Source organism: Erinaceus europaeus, chromosome 9 (assembly GCF_950295315.1).
Source record: "Erinaceus europaeus chromosome 9, mEriEur2.1, whole genome shotgun sequence".
Taxonomy (NCBI): Eukaryota; Metazoa; Chordata; class Mammalia; order Eulipotyphla; family Erinaceidae; genus Erinaceus; species Erinaceus europaeus.
In genome coordinates, this window is record NC_080170.1 from 117,346,245 (window position 1) to 117,360,514 (window position 14,270).

The 14,270-nt window shown below is 36.5% G+C and overlaps 1 protein-coding gene across 1 annotated transcript; it reads left to right on the top strand.

Moving 5' to 3' along the window:
* The first annotated feature begins 242 nt into the window (after positions 1-242).
* LOC103118353 (keratin-associated protein 13-2-like) lies at positions 243-1,088 on the top strand. Its single transcript, XM_007528568.2, has one exon. It carries the CDS (start codon positions 318-320, stop codon positions 822-824), a length of 507 nt encoding a protein of 168 aa, XP_007528630.1. The 5' UTR covers positions 243-317; the 3' UTR covers positions 825-1,088.
* Positions 1,089-14,270: the final 13,182 nt, after the last annotated feature.

Below are 14,270 nucleotides of genomic sequence, written 5' to 3' on the forward strand. Positions count from 1 at the left end.
TTAAATGAAAAACAGTTGTAGCATTTCTGACATAAATGTAATAAATTGGCTTTGGGTTACAACAGACTATTATAGTGCATGTAAATACTCTATGCAGAAAAGAATGGAGTTACTATTACACAAAACAAAACAAAACTAAAATAGATGATTGAGTCAATGCTATGCAAATGAGGGAGTACATATGTAGGAATGCTGTCACTGGGGCTTTCAACACCTTTTTCCTATGGGATATGGTATATAAATGCCACAGTCTAGTAGTAGAAATCAAACTCAGAGTATCTTCTCACTGTAACTCAACTGAGCTGACATCTGTCAACATGCCCAGCAACTGCAGAAGTTTCTCCTCCAGCTCCCTTGGGAGTGGCCTGCGGTACCCAGTCTCCAGCAACTTGGTCTACAGCACTGACCTCTGCTCTCCCAGTACCTGCCAACTGGGCTCCTCTCTCTACTCGGGCTGCCAGGAGACTTGCTGCAAACCCATCCAGTGCCAGACTTCCTGTGTGATGTCCAGTCCCTGCCAAACCTCTTACTACCTCCCAAGATCCTTCATCTGCACACTCTTCAGTCCTCGCTGGCCAACTCACACTGGGTCTCTGGGCTGTGGTTCCAGTAGCAGTTGTACTCTGGGCTATGGATCCAGAAGTGGCTACTCACTGGGCTGTGGATCTCATGGCTTTAGAGCCCTGGGTTATGGTGTCTATGGCTTCCCATCCCTGAGATGGAGATCCAGATTCTGCTCCCCTTCCTATACTGGTTTTCAGAATCTCCAGCCATCTTGCTACCAGCCAATCTATGGATGTGGCTTCAACAGATCAACTTGCTAAGAATGTTGACAATTGAATTATCCCAAGCAAGAACTGTCTGCATGAGGTACTTCCAAAGTCTAATTGTGCACCAGTTCAATGTCCATACAGCCCAACTTACAGATTTGTTTTTGCAGAATGTAAAACCACGCAACTGATTTAAATGTCAAATCAATTAGCTGGAATTCTGATGGACTTCATTCATCTAGCAGATATCTGTCAAAAATTAAGAAAATACAATTTTCTTAAATAAATAAAGAAATATACTTATTCTGGCATCTTTAACTGTTGTGGTTATTATTTATGTTTTTATTGATCACGGGCTTCTGTTTCTACCTCGCTTACAGATGTTGCTAGATATGAACACACAACATTGCTTAATTATAAATCTTACAGGGGATGGGGTATGAGGAGGTTAAGGTTGTGCAAAAAGTCTTTTATGCCTGAGATTCTAAGGTCCCAGATTCAATCCATAGCTTCTACGTATGCCAGAGCTGATCAGTGCTCTGGTCTCTTTCTCTTTCTCTCTGTCAATCTCTCCATACCCCTCATTAAAATAAACAAACAAATAAATAAATAATCATATTGGTAACTATATATTTTCAGAAAATACTAAATACATGAATTGTGTAAGTTCCTTAAAGTTAATTCAATTCTCTTAGCACAAGTAACTAAAATTCTGAATCCCTGTAGTACTTTCTATCAGAACTCATTGTTTTTCAGTATATAAGGTGGAAGCTAATTACTCTTGATAGAATAAATGATAAATGTGTAGATTGTTGACTCCATGGCCTACAATGGTTAAATTACAGACTGCAAACCACAAGTCTTCACATCAGCAAAAAAAAAAAAAAAAACAGATTTTTTTTTTGTTGGGTATTTACAATCATGAGGCAGTTCTATAGATTAAATATTTCAGAAAAAAAATACAGTGATATGTTACATGCAATTTAGTGGGGTGAAAAAAAATAAAACCAACATTATACTTGAGTTGGTATAAATAAATGTCCAGAAAAAAGTTCACATCATTCTAACTTTAGGATTTTGAACAGTATTTAGAGAATGAGAAATTGTATGTTAATCCATTATGTACATTTTACTTTCAAGGTGAAATAAAAACTCTGAGTAAGTCAAGTCTGATCAGATATGTTGATATTGTAGTAAAAACTTTGCTCACAATTTCCTGAGAAGTTAATCAGTGGAATAGCAGCAGTTTGGGGAGATAGAATGGAAATGTACAATGTAGATAGTGATAATAAAATAATTTCATATGTTCAGGGGACAATTGGACAGTGAACTTGAATGAATGCAAGGTCTGTTTGGTAAATAGGTCTAGGTAGATGACATGACCACATTTTATATCTTTATTTTGAATTCAGAGTCTTTGGTCTTTATACTTATTAAATTCTTTGTTTAGTTAATGTGACTAGAGCACTGATCATGTTTAATCAAACAGAATGATCTTCTCTTCTCTTCTGAGTAGTATTCCGTTGTGTTACTACACCATATACATTTTACCCATATATCTGTTATTGGACACTTGAGTTGTTTCCATATTGTGACTACTGAAAATTGCACTGTAATGAATTTAGGTGTGTATGCACTCCTTCAGATCTGTATTTTGTTTTTTTAAATTTTGTGTGCACTCTTCAGACAATGCTTAAGAATGAATTATGGAATTATATAATGTATCTAGTTTATTATTTTGAAAAATCTCCACTTTGTTTTCCATGAGGAATAGAACAAAGTATGTTACCAATAATAGTGATCAAGGGGTCCTTTCTCCCCACATTCTCACTAGTACTTGATATTTCTGTTGTCATTGATAACGGATTTTCTCATAGGTGTGAATTGGTATCTCATTGTTTAACCTGGTATAATTTGATTAGCATTATCTAGAAGTAGGTAAAGTTAAACGCTCAGTTCTATAATGTCTACTGAACATGCCTCAACTCAAAAACAATAGAAACTGCTATGTGAGGATTATTGACTTGCATATAAATAAAGTTCTAAGTCAATATTTTCACAATGAAACACACACACATTTTTAAATTTTTCTAGTTGCATAACATTTGCAGATGACTCAAGTTTTCACAAAGAAAAATGAAGGAAGGAAGGAAGAAAGGAAGGAAGGAAGGAAACAAGGAAAAGAAAGAAAGAAACAGAGAGAGAAAGGAAGGAAGAAAGGAAGGAAGGAAGGAAACAAAGAAGGAAAAGAAAGAAAGAAATAGAAAGAGAGAGAAAGGAAGGAAGAAAGGAAGGAAGGAAGGGAGGAAGGAAAGAAGGAAGGATTACTTTGAGTGAGGCAGATAACTCAACAGGTAGGATATTTGCATAATCCAGTCTGAACCCTGGCACTTCATGGAAGATAATAGAGCAACAGGGGAAGCTCTGACATTGGACTGTCTTTACATCTCTCATGTTGTTTCTATATATGAATGAAATACTCAGTTCAGTAGTGGTGAGATAACACATGGCTTTAACCCCATCTAAAAAAAATAATGATCGCCTTTACTTTCACAAAATTTAGTATTTGTTTTTGTTTCTGTTTTACAATTTTTTTTTCTTTATCAGGGAACAAATGGCTTACAGTCAACAGTAACATAAGTAAATAAATAAAAAATACAGTAGTTTGTACATGTGTAACATATCTTAGTTTTCCACATAACAATTTAATTCCCTCTAGGTCCTCTCAAGCCATCATATTTCAGGGCCTGAATCCTCAGTTCTCTTTTTTATTTCTATCACTTTTTGTTATCTTTTTAGTTTCTGTCTTAATATTTTTATCTTTTAAAATTCTTCATTTCCCTTACCTTCTTCAAATACAGTGTGAAAAGTGTTATTTCAAGATTTTAAAAATTTCCTTTTTTTAGATATGTATTTATTTATTCTCTTTGTTGCCTTTGTTGTTTTATTATTGTAGTTATTATTGTCATTGTTGTTGGATAGGACAGAGAGAAATGGAGAGAGGAGGGGGAGCAGTGGATGCCCTGGCCTGTGGGGTTATAGACGGAAACCTAGGGTAGGGGGCGAGAGAATGAAGGGGACAAGAGACACGAAGAAGGAGAGCAAGACAGGAGGTCTGATAAAGCTCTGAAAATTTTATTTTACAGCCTCAATATAAACACAAACAAGGAGAAAGTTCTGCTAAGGTAGTGGGGGAGGGAGGTAGGTGAGCAACTTTCCAAACAGCTAGATGGTAATCTCAGTTCCAATGGTCGAAATGTCCGCTCTACCTATAAATGTTTTTACTGGCTGCTTTCAGGATGTTTTTGTAACTTTCTATATGAGAGACTTAGCTAAGGCCTTGGCTCCAGGCATGTCCTCCCTTTTCACAATTTAAGTGAGCCGGGCAAATGAGGGTAAAAGCTAGGGATCTTATCAAGAGATAAGTGGGCATTAACCAGAGGGCGGAAGTATTGACCTGATTCCTCCCGCAGGGTAAATATAGAACTGATCTTCTTGCATCTTATATGGCTCTTGGTGTTTTTTGGCGAGGGGAGGCAGAGCCACTATTTCCAAGGTGAGGAAAACTCATGGTGAAGAGTTCTGATGACTGACACCAACCTCCATGCAAATCAGGTTTGCTTCACGGGGGGACTCAGAGGCGGACTATAGGGTCCTCCCCCTGCAGTGCTTAGCCCTGCACCCCTTGCCGGTGCCCACACCATGCCAAGGCTGGCGTGCATAAATCTGAGTTTTATGCAGCTCCTAAAAGAGGTGTGTCACCCTCAGGTTCAGCCAAGCCTCTGTCAGCCAAATCAAGTCTGTGGTAATATATTTGTAAGGGTTTCGATGCCAAGGAGTCAATTTGTTGTTTTATAAAGCCAATAATTTTATTAAAAATAAAGGGTCCCAAGGTAATCATTAGCAAAAGACTAATCAAGAGTCCCATAAGGGGCTCTGTAGTGACTCAACACTATTTGTGGTGGAGTCTATAACCTGTTGTAATTTGTCATAAAATTCATGGGAGGAATATATAGAGTTCTCTGGCACGCCACCAGCATGTCTAAGGGAAGCAGTCAGTGGATGTGATGTCCAGGGGAAGAAACACAGCACGTCTGGTCCTCTGGTGATTGTCAGCGCCAACTGATGAAATTTTTCTTCTTCATAGATGGTCAGTTGTGGAACAAGCAAAACTAGGAGGCAAGGACCAGGTAGAGAAGAATTGACATGAAAATATATGTTGTACCAAAACACAGAGGAGGTGCATACACATTAGGTGAGGTTCCTTGAACATGAGGAATATTGGGAGAAAAGTGAGCAGTCAATAAACATGTAAGGATGAAGTCAGAAGTGGTAGGTCAGCAGGAAGAGAAGACTTGGATAGACTGGTGAGGTTAGCTAGAGTATATACTGCCATGGTGTCCTTTGTGGTAAGGACTTGCCAACAAGGACTCTGTGGACTTTGCAAGAGCAATAATGTCATCCACCATAATAAAAGGAAAACAAACATGGACATCCAGTGCTGAAAATAGAAAAAGAAGAAATATGTCTCTATGGCTGGGAGAGTGGGTGGCTTTGTCAATGAGATACAATAAATGGACAATTCGAATTTTTGTAAATATTAAAACTGCTTAGTATAGTTACTTCATTGACACTTTAGCCAACTGAATATTGGGGGGTGCATTCCCCTTATTTTTTATTAATTGAGCTTAAGGGTTTTAGTTTTTCTTGTTTGAGCTGTAGCCCACATAAATTTAGAAAAAGTACCAATTGAGAAGAAAAAAAAAACAAAACATATTTTTGTTTACCAAACATGGGCAGGTGAGTTACATCAATCTGCCAGAGAGCACTGGCTTTTATCAATGGGGATTAATCTTAAAAGTCTCAATAGCAAGATCTTAATTAAACAATGCAGGAGCCAGTAAAGTGCTCTCACTATGGCAGGTCAAGCATTAAAATGTTAAGAGGCTTGTAAAGAAATGAGAAAAATTTTAGGATATGAGTGACTTTAGGAGTCATCATACACCCATAAATAAAAAATGAAAAATTTTTAGTTTTAAATCTTACCATAATGAGCAGTCAGTTCTTCATGTGCAGATATACCTATAATTATTTACTTAGGGAGAGAACTTGTACCAAGTTAATTGATGATCTAATGATCAGAATTGATTTGAGTTTTTTTTATATGATTTTAGAGGGCTCTTTATTAAAATATACCAATATGTTATAGAAAGTCAATTCATAATGTGTTGACATGATAAATTTTTTACTATTTTTTAGCATTATTTTAAACTGATTAGACAATTTAAGCACACTATTATAACTTAGTTTACTAATATCTTTACTCATCACAAGGCTATCATGTTTAAGTGTAGATATAAAACTCTTAATAGATTTTGCTCTTTAGAACTCTAATATGGCAACTTAAAAGGCTAAAATAAAACCTCATAGCTTAAATGTTCAAAATAATAATTTTGTTAAATCAGGATTTGCCAAAACAAATCAGATCAGAAGCACCATGTACTACATTAATTTATCAAGAATAAACCTCTGACAGTGTCTTGAAACAAGCCAGATAATTTTTTACTCTCTAAAAGAACTAATTAAAGTTTGACATGTAGAATCTGTACTCTCAAAAGCCAAATATTTGATAATGATTTTTATAGTCTTTCTAAATAGGGGAGTTATCTCAGTAACAACTTTGTCAGAAGGAGTAAGTCACTGTAAAAGCACAAGTAACTAACTCATGAGTAAGATAAAAAAAATAAAAAAAAAAACTCTTACCAAGTTTTAAAATAAAAGTTTTAATCGGAGCATTTTTGTCTATATCAGACATAAAACTCTCTTAACTTTTTACCTAGTCTTTCTTATGTTTTAATATCTAAAGTTCTTTCTCAGGGAAACCAGGGGCATACTTCTTGAATAAAATGTAAAAAGGTTAGCTAAAACATCTATACAGCTCTACATTAGGCGGCCCCATATTTATTTGATAAGTTTTATTTGGAAAAAAATTTTTTTACATATCTTATTTAAATTAAACCTCATTTATCAGAGCAAAAGCCTCTGGCATGTAAATAATTAACATAACCATTGTGTTATCTTTTACTAACCCAAGCCAGTTTTGCCCATTTAGTTGAGAAAGTATTTTAAAACCTTTTTTTTTTACCTATCACAGTCAAGATCTAGACACATCTTCAGTGAATGATATCTAATTTTAAGAGGCTCTGTTTGAATTTTAAAAAGCATAAATTTAAAAGTTATCTTTTTAACCTCATGTAGCAGGGTCTCTAAACCAAATTCAGTATGACTAAATTTTTCTTTAAACTTTAACAAACTCTAATTACTTAGAGAGTTAACACACATTAGTGGCAATGTTTCTCAGAACATCTCTAGCGTCAGACAAATGCCAAATTTGCTGTGGACCAATATCCACAAAACAGTTCACAGGACATTTTGGGGGCCCTCCAGAATGTGCTGGAACTTTTTCTGTTAAATACATAGATAATTTGCATATCAATTTGGAGATGAAAAACTGTCACGTTAAATACTTAAGACTTTTACTTTAAATCTTTAGCTGTCTTAGCAAATGAATTTTTACCTTTATGTTACCACATAAGAACTGTGTTGAAAACCCTTTTTTTTTTTGAGTCACTTAAACAATTTTAAGTAAAACGTTAAACTTTATTTGTTAGGATCTTTGCTTATCACAAGGCTATCACACCCTTAGGGCAGCTATGAACAAGGGTGGGTACACAACTTAATTTATCTTTTACTTTGATTTGGATAGGTAACTTAAAAAGCTAAGATAAACCTTATAGCTGAAATGTTCAAAATAAATTTTTACTGTTAACATTTCTTTTAGATGACCATTTTACACTAAATAATTTGTTTGAATCACATCTCTCAAATAAAAATTTTTATAGGCCAGGAATACCATGTTTAACCCTTTTTTCCTGGCAAGGCCACTGCTTTACCCAGACTGGGTTATTAGTAAGCCATTCCAAACATGGAATCTGTTACAAACAGTGGCAGTTGGTATTCGGGTGCTGGTAAGATTTAGAATTCTCACAAGAGTGAGAGAGACTGTAGTTTTGTCTCATCATGCCTAGAGATCTCAGAAAATCTTTTAACTAATGAATTGAAGCTGATATTAGCTATCAGAAGGATGAAACTGTCTTTTATTCTAGTCTGGTAAAGGTGTGACAACTCTGAGTCGAGATCTTTAAAACCAAATTTATCTTAACTAAATCTTATTTAAAACTTAAAACAAACTTTAGTTACTTAGGATTAACACACATTAATAAAAACAAGGTTAGCACACAGACTTAAAACAAACATTCTTGGTGAAAAGAAATATTTCCCTTTGAAATACCGCTTTGGTTTTTGGATTCCTAACTCACTGACTCTCCACCCCCCCCCCCCCCAGGAGGGGCATTTGTGGCTAGGGAATGATTGGGTGAAGTCTTTGCCAATCTGTGGAGCAGTAGCTCTGTGCCGTGATTGGCTGTGTGGATGGAACAGGAGGGCTTAGTTTACTGCCGTGCGCGGAGAAAAATGTTTGAAAAAAAATTTTTTTGGGGCTAAGGTATATTCTAGAGTTTTAAAGAAACAAATAATTAAATTAATATCAAAAGCATTTGCTGGTTTTCTGATTAATAGCTTTTAAGTTAGAGAGAATGTCTTGTTTGATTGATTTCATTCTTTCTTTAAAGAATAGCTTGCTAGCCAGATAAGATCTCACTCAGAATTGGTTTAACACTTTCTGAGAGCTCTGGGGGAAGCCAGAGGGAAAAAGGTGGATATTTTTTGGCTGGCTAATTTTAAGATAATGCCAAATCAAGAGCCCACAGTTCTTTAACTAATTGTAAATGCTCTTGTTTTTCTTCTATTAATTTTCTAAGGGAAGCTGTTTTTTGTGCTAGTTGAGTTTTAGCCTTGGTGGTATAGTCAGTAATGTCGGCCAAGTCGAGGACCGGAGCACAAAACGGAGGGGCGGTGGCGTAAGGAGGCAGTCTGGACAAAGAAGAGTGTAGGGGTGGCCGGTCAGGATTATGATATTTGGCCATCTCTTCATCAAGGGATAAGGCCTCTTCAAGAGAAAGACTATCATCAGGCCCATCTTTGGCGGGGGGTCTTAAGGTTGTCAAAGAGGGGTAAATTTTAACAGGAGGAGACTTAGCAGGCGCCATTTCGATCACAGTGGCCTCAGGGGTGGGGTCTCCTGAATCAGACATGGGAATAGAGACAGACTCACAAACAGAAGGTTATCTCTTAAACAGTGTCCTACTCTGGCCCATCTTTTTTCATCAATAGTCCCTTCTAAGGGGAACCATGGGCAAACATCACTTACAAAATAAAAAAACTTCTTGAGATCCTTTTTCTTAACCCTAGTTCCTCGTGTCTTGAGGGACTCTTTGAGGCCCCTAAGAAATAAATCATGCTTGCTCAATGCTTGTCCCATAATTGTGTCGCTCTTTCTTACCTTAAAATGGATCACTCCCGGTTCGAACCCCAGCTCCCCACCTGCAGGTGAAGCAGGTCTGCAGGTGTCTATCTTTCTCTCCTCCTCTCTGTCTTCCCCTCCTCTCTCCATTTCTCTCTGTCCTATCCAACAATGACGACAATAACAATAACTACAACAATAAAACAACACGGACAACAAAAGGGAATAAATAAATAAAATAAAATATTAAAAAAAAAACGGATCAGTCTCACAGATGGGCAAATCTGCGGTGATCACCAAATGGATCTTCACTCACTCTGGGCTAAAGAGGCAATCCTATGTGAACCTTCACTCACTCCTTCTCTGAAGTGGCGGTCCTATGCTCCGTGGTCGACCATTGGGGACTGACGTTCTCTCGGACCCTAGACCCAAAAAGGTCCCACGTTGGGTGCCAGGTGCCCCAGCCTGCGGGGTTATAGACAGAAACCTAGGGTAGGGAGCGAGAGAATGGAGGGGACAAGAGACATGAAGAACGAGAGCAAGACAGGAGGTCTGATAAAGCTCTGAAAATTTTATTTTACAGCCTCAATATAAACACAAACAAGGAGGAAGTTCTGCTAAGGTAGTGGGGGAGGGAGGTAGGTGAGCAGCTTTCCAAACAGCTAGATGGTAATCTCAGTTCCAATGGTCGGAATGTCGGCTCTACTTATAAATGTTTTTACCGGCTGCTTTCAGGATGTTTTGTAACTTTCTATATGAGAGACTTAGCTAAGGCCTTGGCTCCCGGCAGGAGGGGGAGATAGACACCTGCAGACCTGATTCACCACCTGTGAAGCGACTCCTCTGCAGGTGGGGAGCCAGGGGCTCGAACCCAGATCCTTATGCCAGTCCTTGCACTTTGCGCCACCTGCACTTAACCCACTGTGCTACCACCCGACTCCCTAAAACATTTTCTTACAGACATTTGTATCTAGAGTTTTTCATTCAAAATTCCAAATTTTGCTCTCTTGTGTCATCATTGTGCATTTTTTCACAGGCTCAGTTATTTATTTCTCTTGGTGTTTTAATGACTATGAATAATGCTGATCAATTTATAGTCATATGATTTATGTTTCCAATTCCATAATCTATAATTACAGATGTTATTTTTCTCATTTTTAAAATACATTGATTGCACTAAATTTTTAAAAATTATTTTTATTTATTTATTCCCTTTTGTTGCCCTTGTTGTTTTATTGTTGTAGTTATTATTATTGTTGCTCTCGTTGTTGGATAGGACAGAGAGAAATGGAGAGAGGAGGGGAATACAGAGAGGGGGAGAGAAAGACAGACACCTGCAGACCTGCTTCACTGCTTGTGAAGCAACTCCCATGCACGTGGGGAGTCAGGGTTCCAGCAGGGATCCCTACACTGGTCCTTGCGCACTTTGTACCACCTGTGCTTAACCCGCTGCCCTACAGCCCGACTACCTGATTGCACTAAATTTTATAGTTCATATATAAAATCTAATGTTAACATTTGGGACACATATATTTCAATAAGTTATTGCAAAATGTCATTCATGGGTGAGGGAGACTCATAATGGTTATGCAAACAGACTTTCATGCCTGAGGTTCTGAGGTCTTGAGTTCAACTCTACAACCACCATAAACCCTAGACCTAAGCTGAGCAATGCTCTGGGGAAAAAAAATCATTCACGTCATTTGAAAATAATAAATTCACTAATAAAAAAATAATGTGCTGGTAGGTATGCTAGAGAAATATCTTACAGGATGGGGTATTTGCCTAGTCATAGAATTCTGTCTGTCCTGTGTGTTGTCAATGAGGAATTCAGCAGTCAACACGTACACCAGGAAAATGGAAACCAAAGAAATAATTTTGTGTATGTGGCTTGGCTTATTAAAAAAGGAGGGGGCAAATAACTAGAAGATTAATAAGTATTTGTCAAATTGAGAAATAAATGTTTATGAGCTTTCAGGAACTATGGTTGAATTCATCCCAATTAGGTTGGCCAACGTGTATTAGTTGCATTCCAAAAACCAGTTCATAGTTTGACTCATTTCTTTAAGCACATTTTAAAAGGTTCCCACTGAATGGGGAGGGGGGTGTAGTAATTCAGGTTCAGAAGACATGGATTCAGTCCTTGTTTGCCTAAGCCTCAAAATATAGTTTCTGGTGTAGCTTATAGGTCAGCCAAAGTTATGTCTCAGCATGAATTAGTTACCTTCTAAGCTTTCATGAATACTGAATTTCAAGAAATAATGTTTGTAAAAGTATGACCTATCATAAGTGAGCCAAACAGACAAAAAAAAAATGATGTCTTTGTGTAGTCAAGCAATCTTTAAAGAAATTCACTGTGCTTTATTTTATTATACCCTCAAGTAATTCTGTGAGAAATTCATTCATTGCACAGTAAGGCTGTTTTTTTGACTATGCAAAAATATAGACTTCAAGAGAATCATGAGCTTGCTAAATGTAACACTCCTTTATGGAATTGATGGTTCCCTATCTCTTCCTAAAAGCATTAAATAAGAGAAGCATAACCAACTATATAGATCATCAATATAACCTTCCTTGGACTATAGATGTGGAATTTGTGACCTAGAAGGGTTCCTTCTTAGATCTCTGAGTAAGTTAAGAGGGACTCAACTTCACTTTTGGTTTTCTGTCAAACTCTTTTCTAAAGTTGCCTTTTGTCTATATCATTTTCTTTTCTTTTTCTTTTCACCACCAGAGCTATTACTAGATTAGGTACCTATACTGCTTTGCCATTCCCAGAAGCCATTTCATTGTTTTCTTAAAACTTTTATAAAGGTTGAGAGTCAGAAAGGAGAGACACCTTCACCATAGCACAATTTGTTAATCTTCCCTTCCACAGATGGGGAACTGGAACTTCGATAGTAACGTGTGCACAGTATCAGGAAACCCTCTACCTGGACCCCCCTTTCTCTTCCACCCTGTACCCACCACCATCATTATTAGGACCACCAACACCATAATCACTAGCCTATTATTGATACAGAATAGTTGTTCCTAGATTGATATTAGAAAACCCAAAGGGGTGAGGCAATGAAAGAAAATACACTAAAGGCCGTTCAGCTTTCTCTAACAGAAACTGGAATAGTAGCAAGTTCTCTGTGACCTAGAATGGCAATGAGTTCTCAGAGTCTTATTTGTAACTTCCAATATATTAAAATGCTTTCTAATCCTTGTTATCCATGTCTGTGAATACCCACTTGTATCACAATTGTTTTTCAAGTCTGTAATACAAAGTAGTTATACATAACGGAATAACTTTTTACTAAATAGGGATTATCTCTTATGGTTGAAAAAAACTGTATTTGTATTAGATGTGGTTGTAGTTCTCTAGGGTATGTAATGTTCTGGTTGTAAAACAAGATTTCTTTCAAAGACAAGTTGGGAAATATACTCAACAGTAATTAGAAAGTAATGTCATAAAATATGGAAGTAATTAAAATATTATCAAATATTCTTATAGTTATTATAATACACTATTAGCAGTCACAATGTTGGATACTGTATTTGTGAAGTATCACTATTTGTGCTGAAGTTAAATAGAAATTGTATCATTGTTGGAAGAAGAAAGGAATATTTTTACCATTGTAATCTCTCTGAAATTGAAACCAAATTTTTTATCTTGGATTTATAGGGTTTAAAAGGATAAAGTCAAGGCTAGGGAGACATTATAATGGTTATACAAAAGCTTCTCATGACTGAGACTCTGAGGTCCCAGGTTCAATTCCAAGCACCATTATAAGGCAGAGCTGAATGGTGTTCTAGTTTCTTTCTCTATACCTTTCCCTTGTAGCTCTCTCTCATTAAAATAAGTCAAATATTTTTAAATTAAAAATAAGTTAAATATCTAGGAATAAACAAAACAAAAGAAGTTAAAGACCTGTATACTGAAAATTATGAGTACTATTCAAGGAAATAGAAAAAGACACAAAAAAGTGGAAAGATACTCCATGTTCATGGGTTGGAAGAATCAACATCATCAAAATGAATATACTATCCAGAGCCATATATATATAAATTTAATGCAACCCCCATCAAGTTCCAATCCATTTTTTCAAGAAAATAATTAGAATTTCCAAAAAAAAAAAAAAAAAAAAAAAACCCTTGAGAAGAAAGAACAGAACTGGTGGCAACACATTCCCAGATCCCAAACTGTATTATAGAGCCATTTTAATCAAAACTTCTTGGACTGGACCATAAAAAGACACAATGACAAACGGAATAGAACTGATATCCCAGAAATAAGCCCCCACACCTATAGACATCTAATATTTGACAAGAGTGCCCAGACTATTCAATGGGGAAAGGGGAGTCTCTTCAACACGTGGTGTTGGAAAAACTGGGTTGAAGCATGCAGAAGAATGAAACTGAACCACTATATTTCACCAAACACAAAAGTAAATTCCAAATGGATGAAGGACTTGGATGTTAGATCTGAAAGTATCAAACGCTTAGAAGAAAACATTGGTAGAGTTATTTTTCGTCTAAATTTTAAAAGCATCTTCAATGATACAAATTCAATTACAAAGAAGACTAAAAGAAAAATAAACCAATGGGACTACATCAAATTGAAAAGCTTCTGCACAGCAAAAGAAACCACCAACCAAAGAGACCACTTACACAATGGGAAAAGTTATTTACATGCCATACAACAGACAAGAGGCTAATAACTAAAATATATAAAGACCTTACCAAACAAACAAATGACCTCATCTAAAATGGGGAGAGATTATGAAGAGAATATTCACCAAAAAAGAGATCCAAAAGGCCAAAAAAGCATATGAAAACCTTTTCCAAGCCAGAGGTTCGAGAACTAGGAGAAATACAGATTTTAAAGAAAATGGGTAGTGTGCCTTGTCACCTTAGCATCTATGAAGTTTCAACCTACCACATATTTTCAGTTTGTTTAATGTCTCTCCATGGAAATGGAGAATGATTACAATTACATCGGGATTTTTTTTCTGAGATTAGGAGTTTTAAGTGGTAAACATCTTTTATTGGACTCTCTCTCCCTTTCTCTCTCTCTCTCTCTCTCCCTCTCT

What these genes read in the sequence shown, in the direction of transcription:
- LOC103118353 (XM_007528568.2), top strand. Translation starts at nt 318, where the DNA reads ATGCCCAGCAACTGCAGAAGTTTCTCCTCCAGCTCCCTTGGGAGTGGC.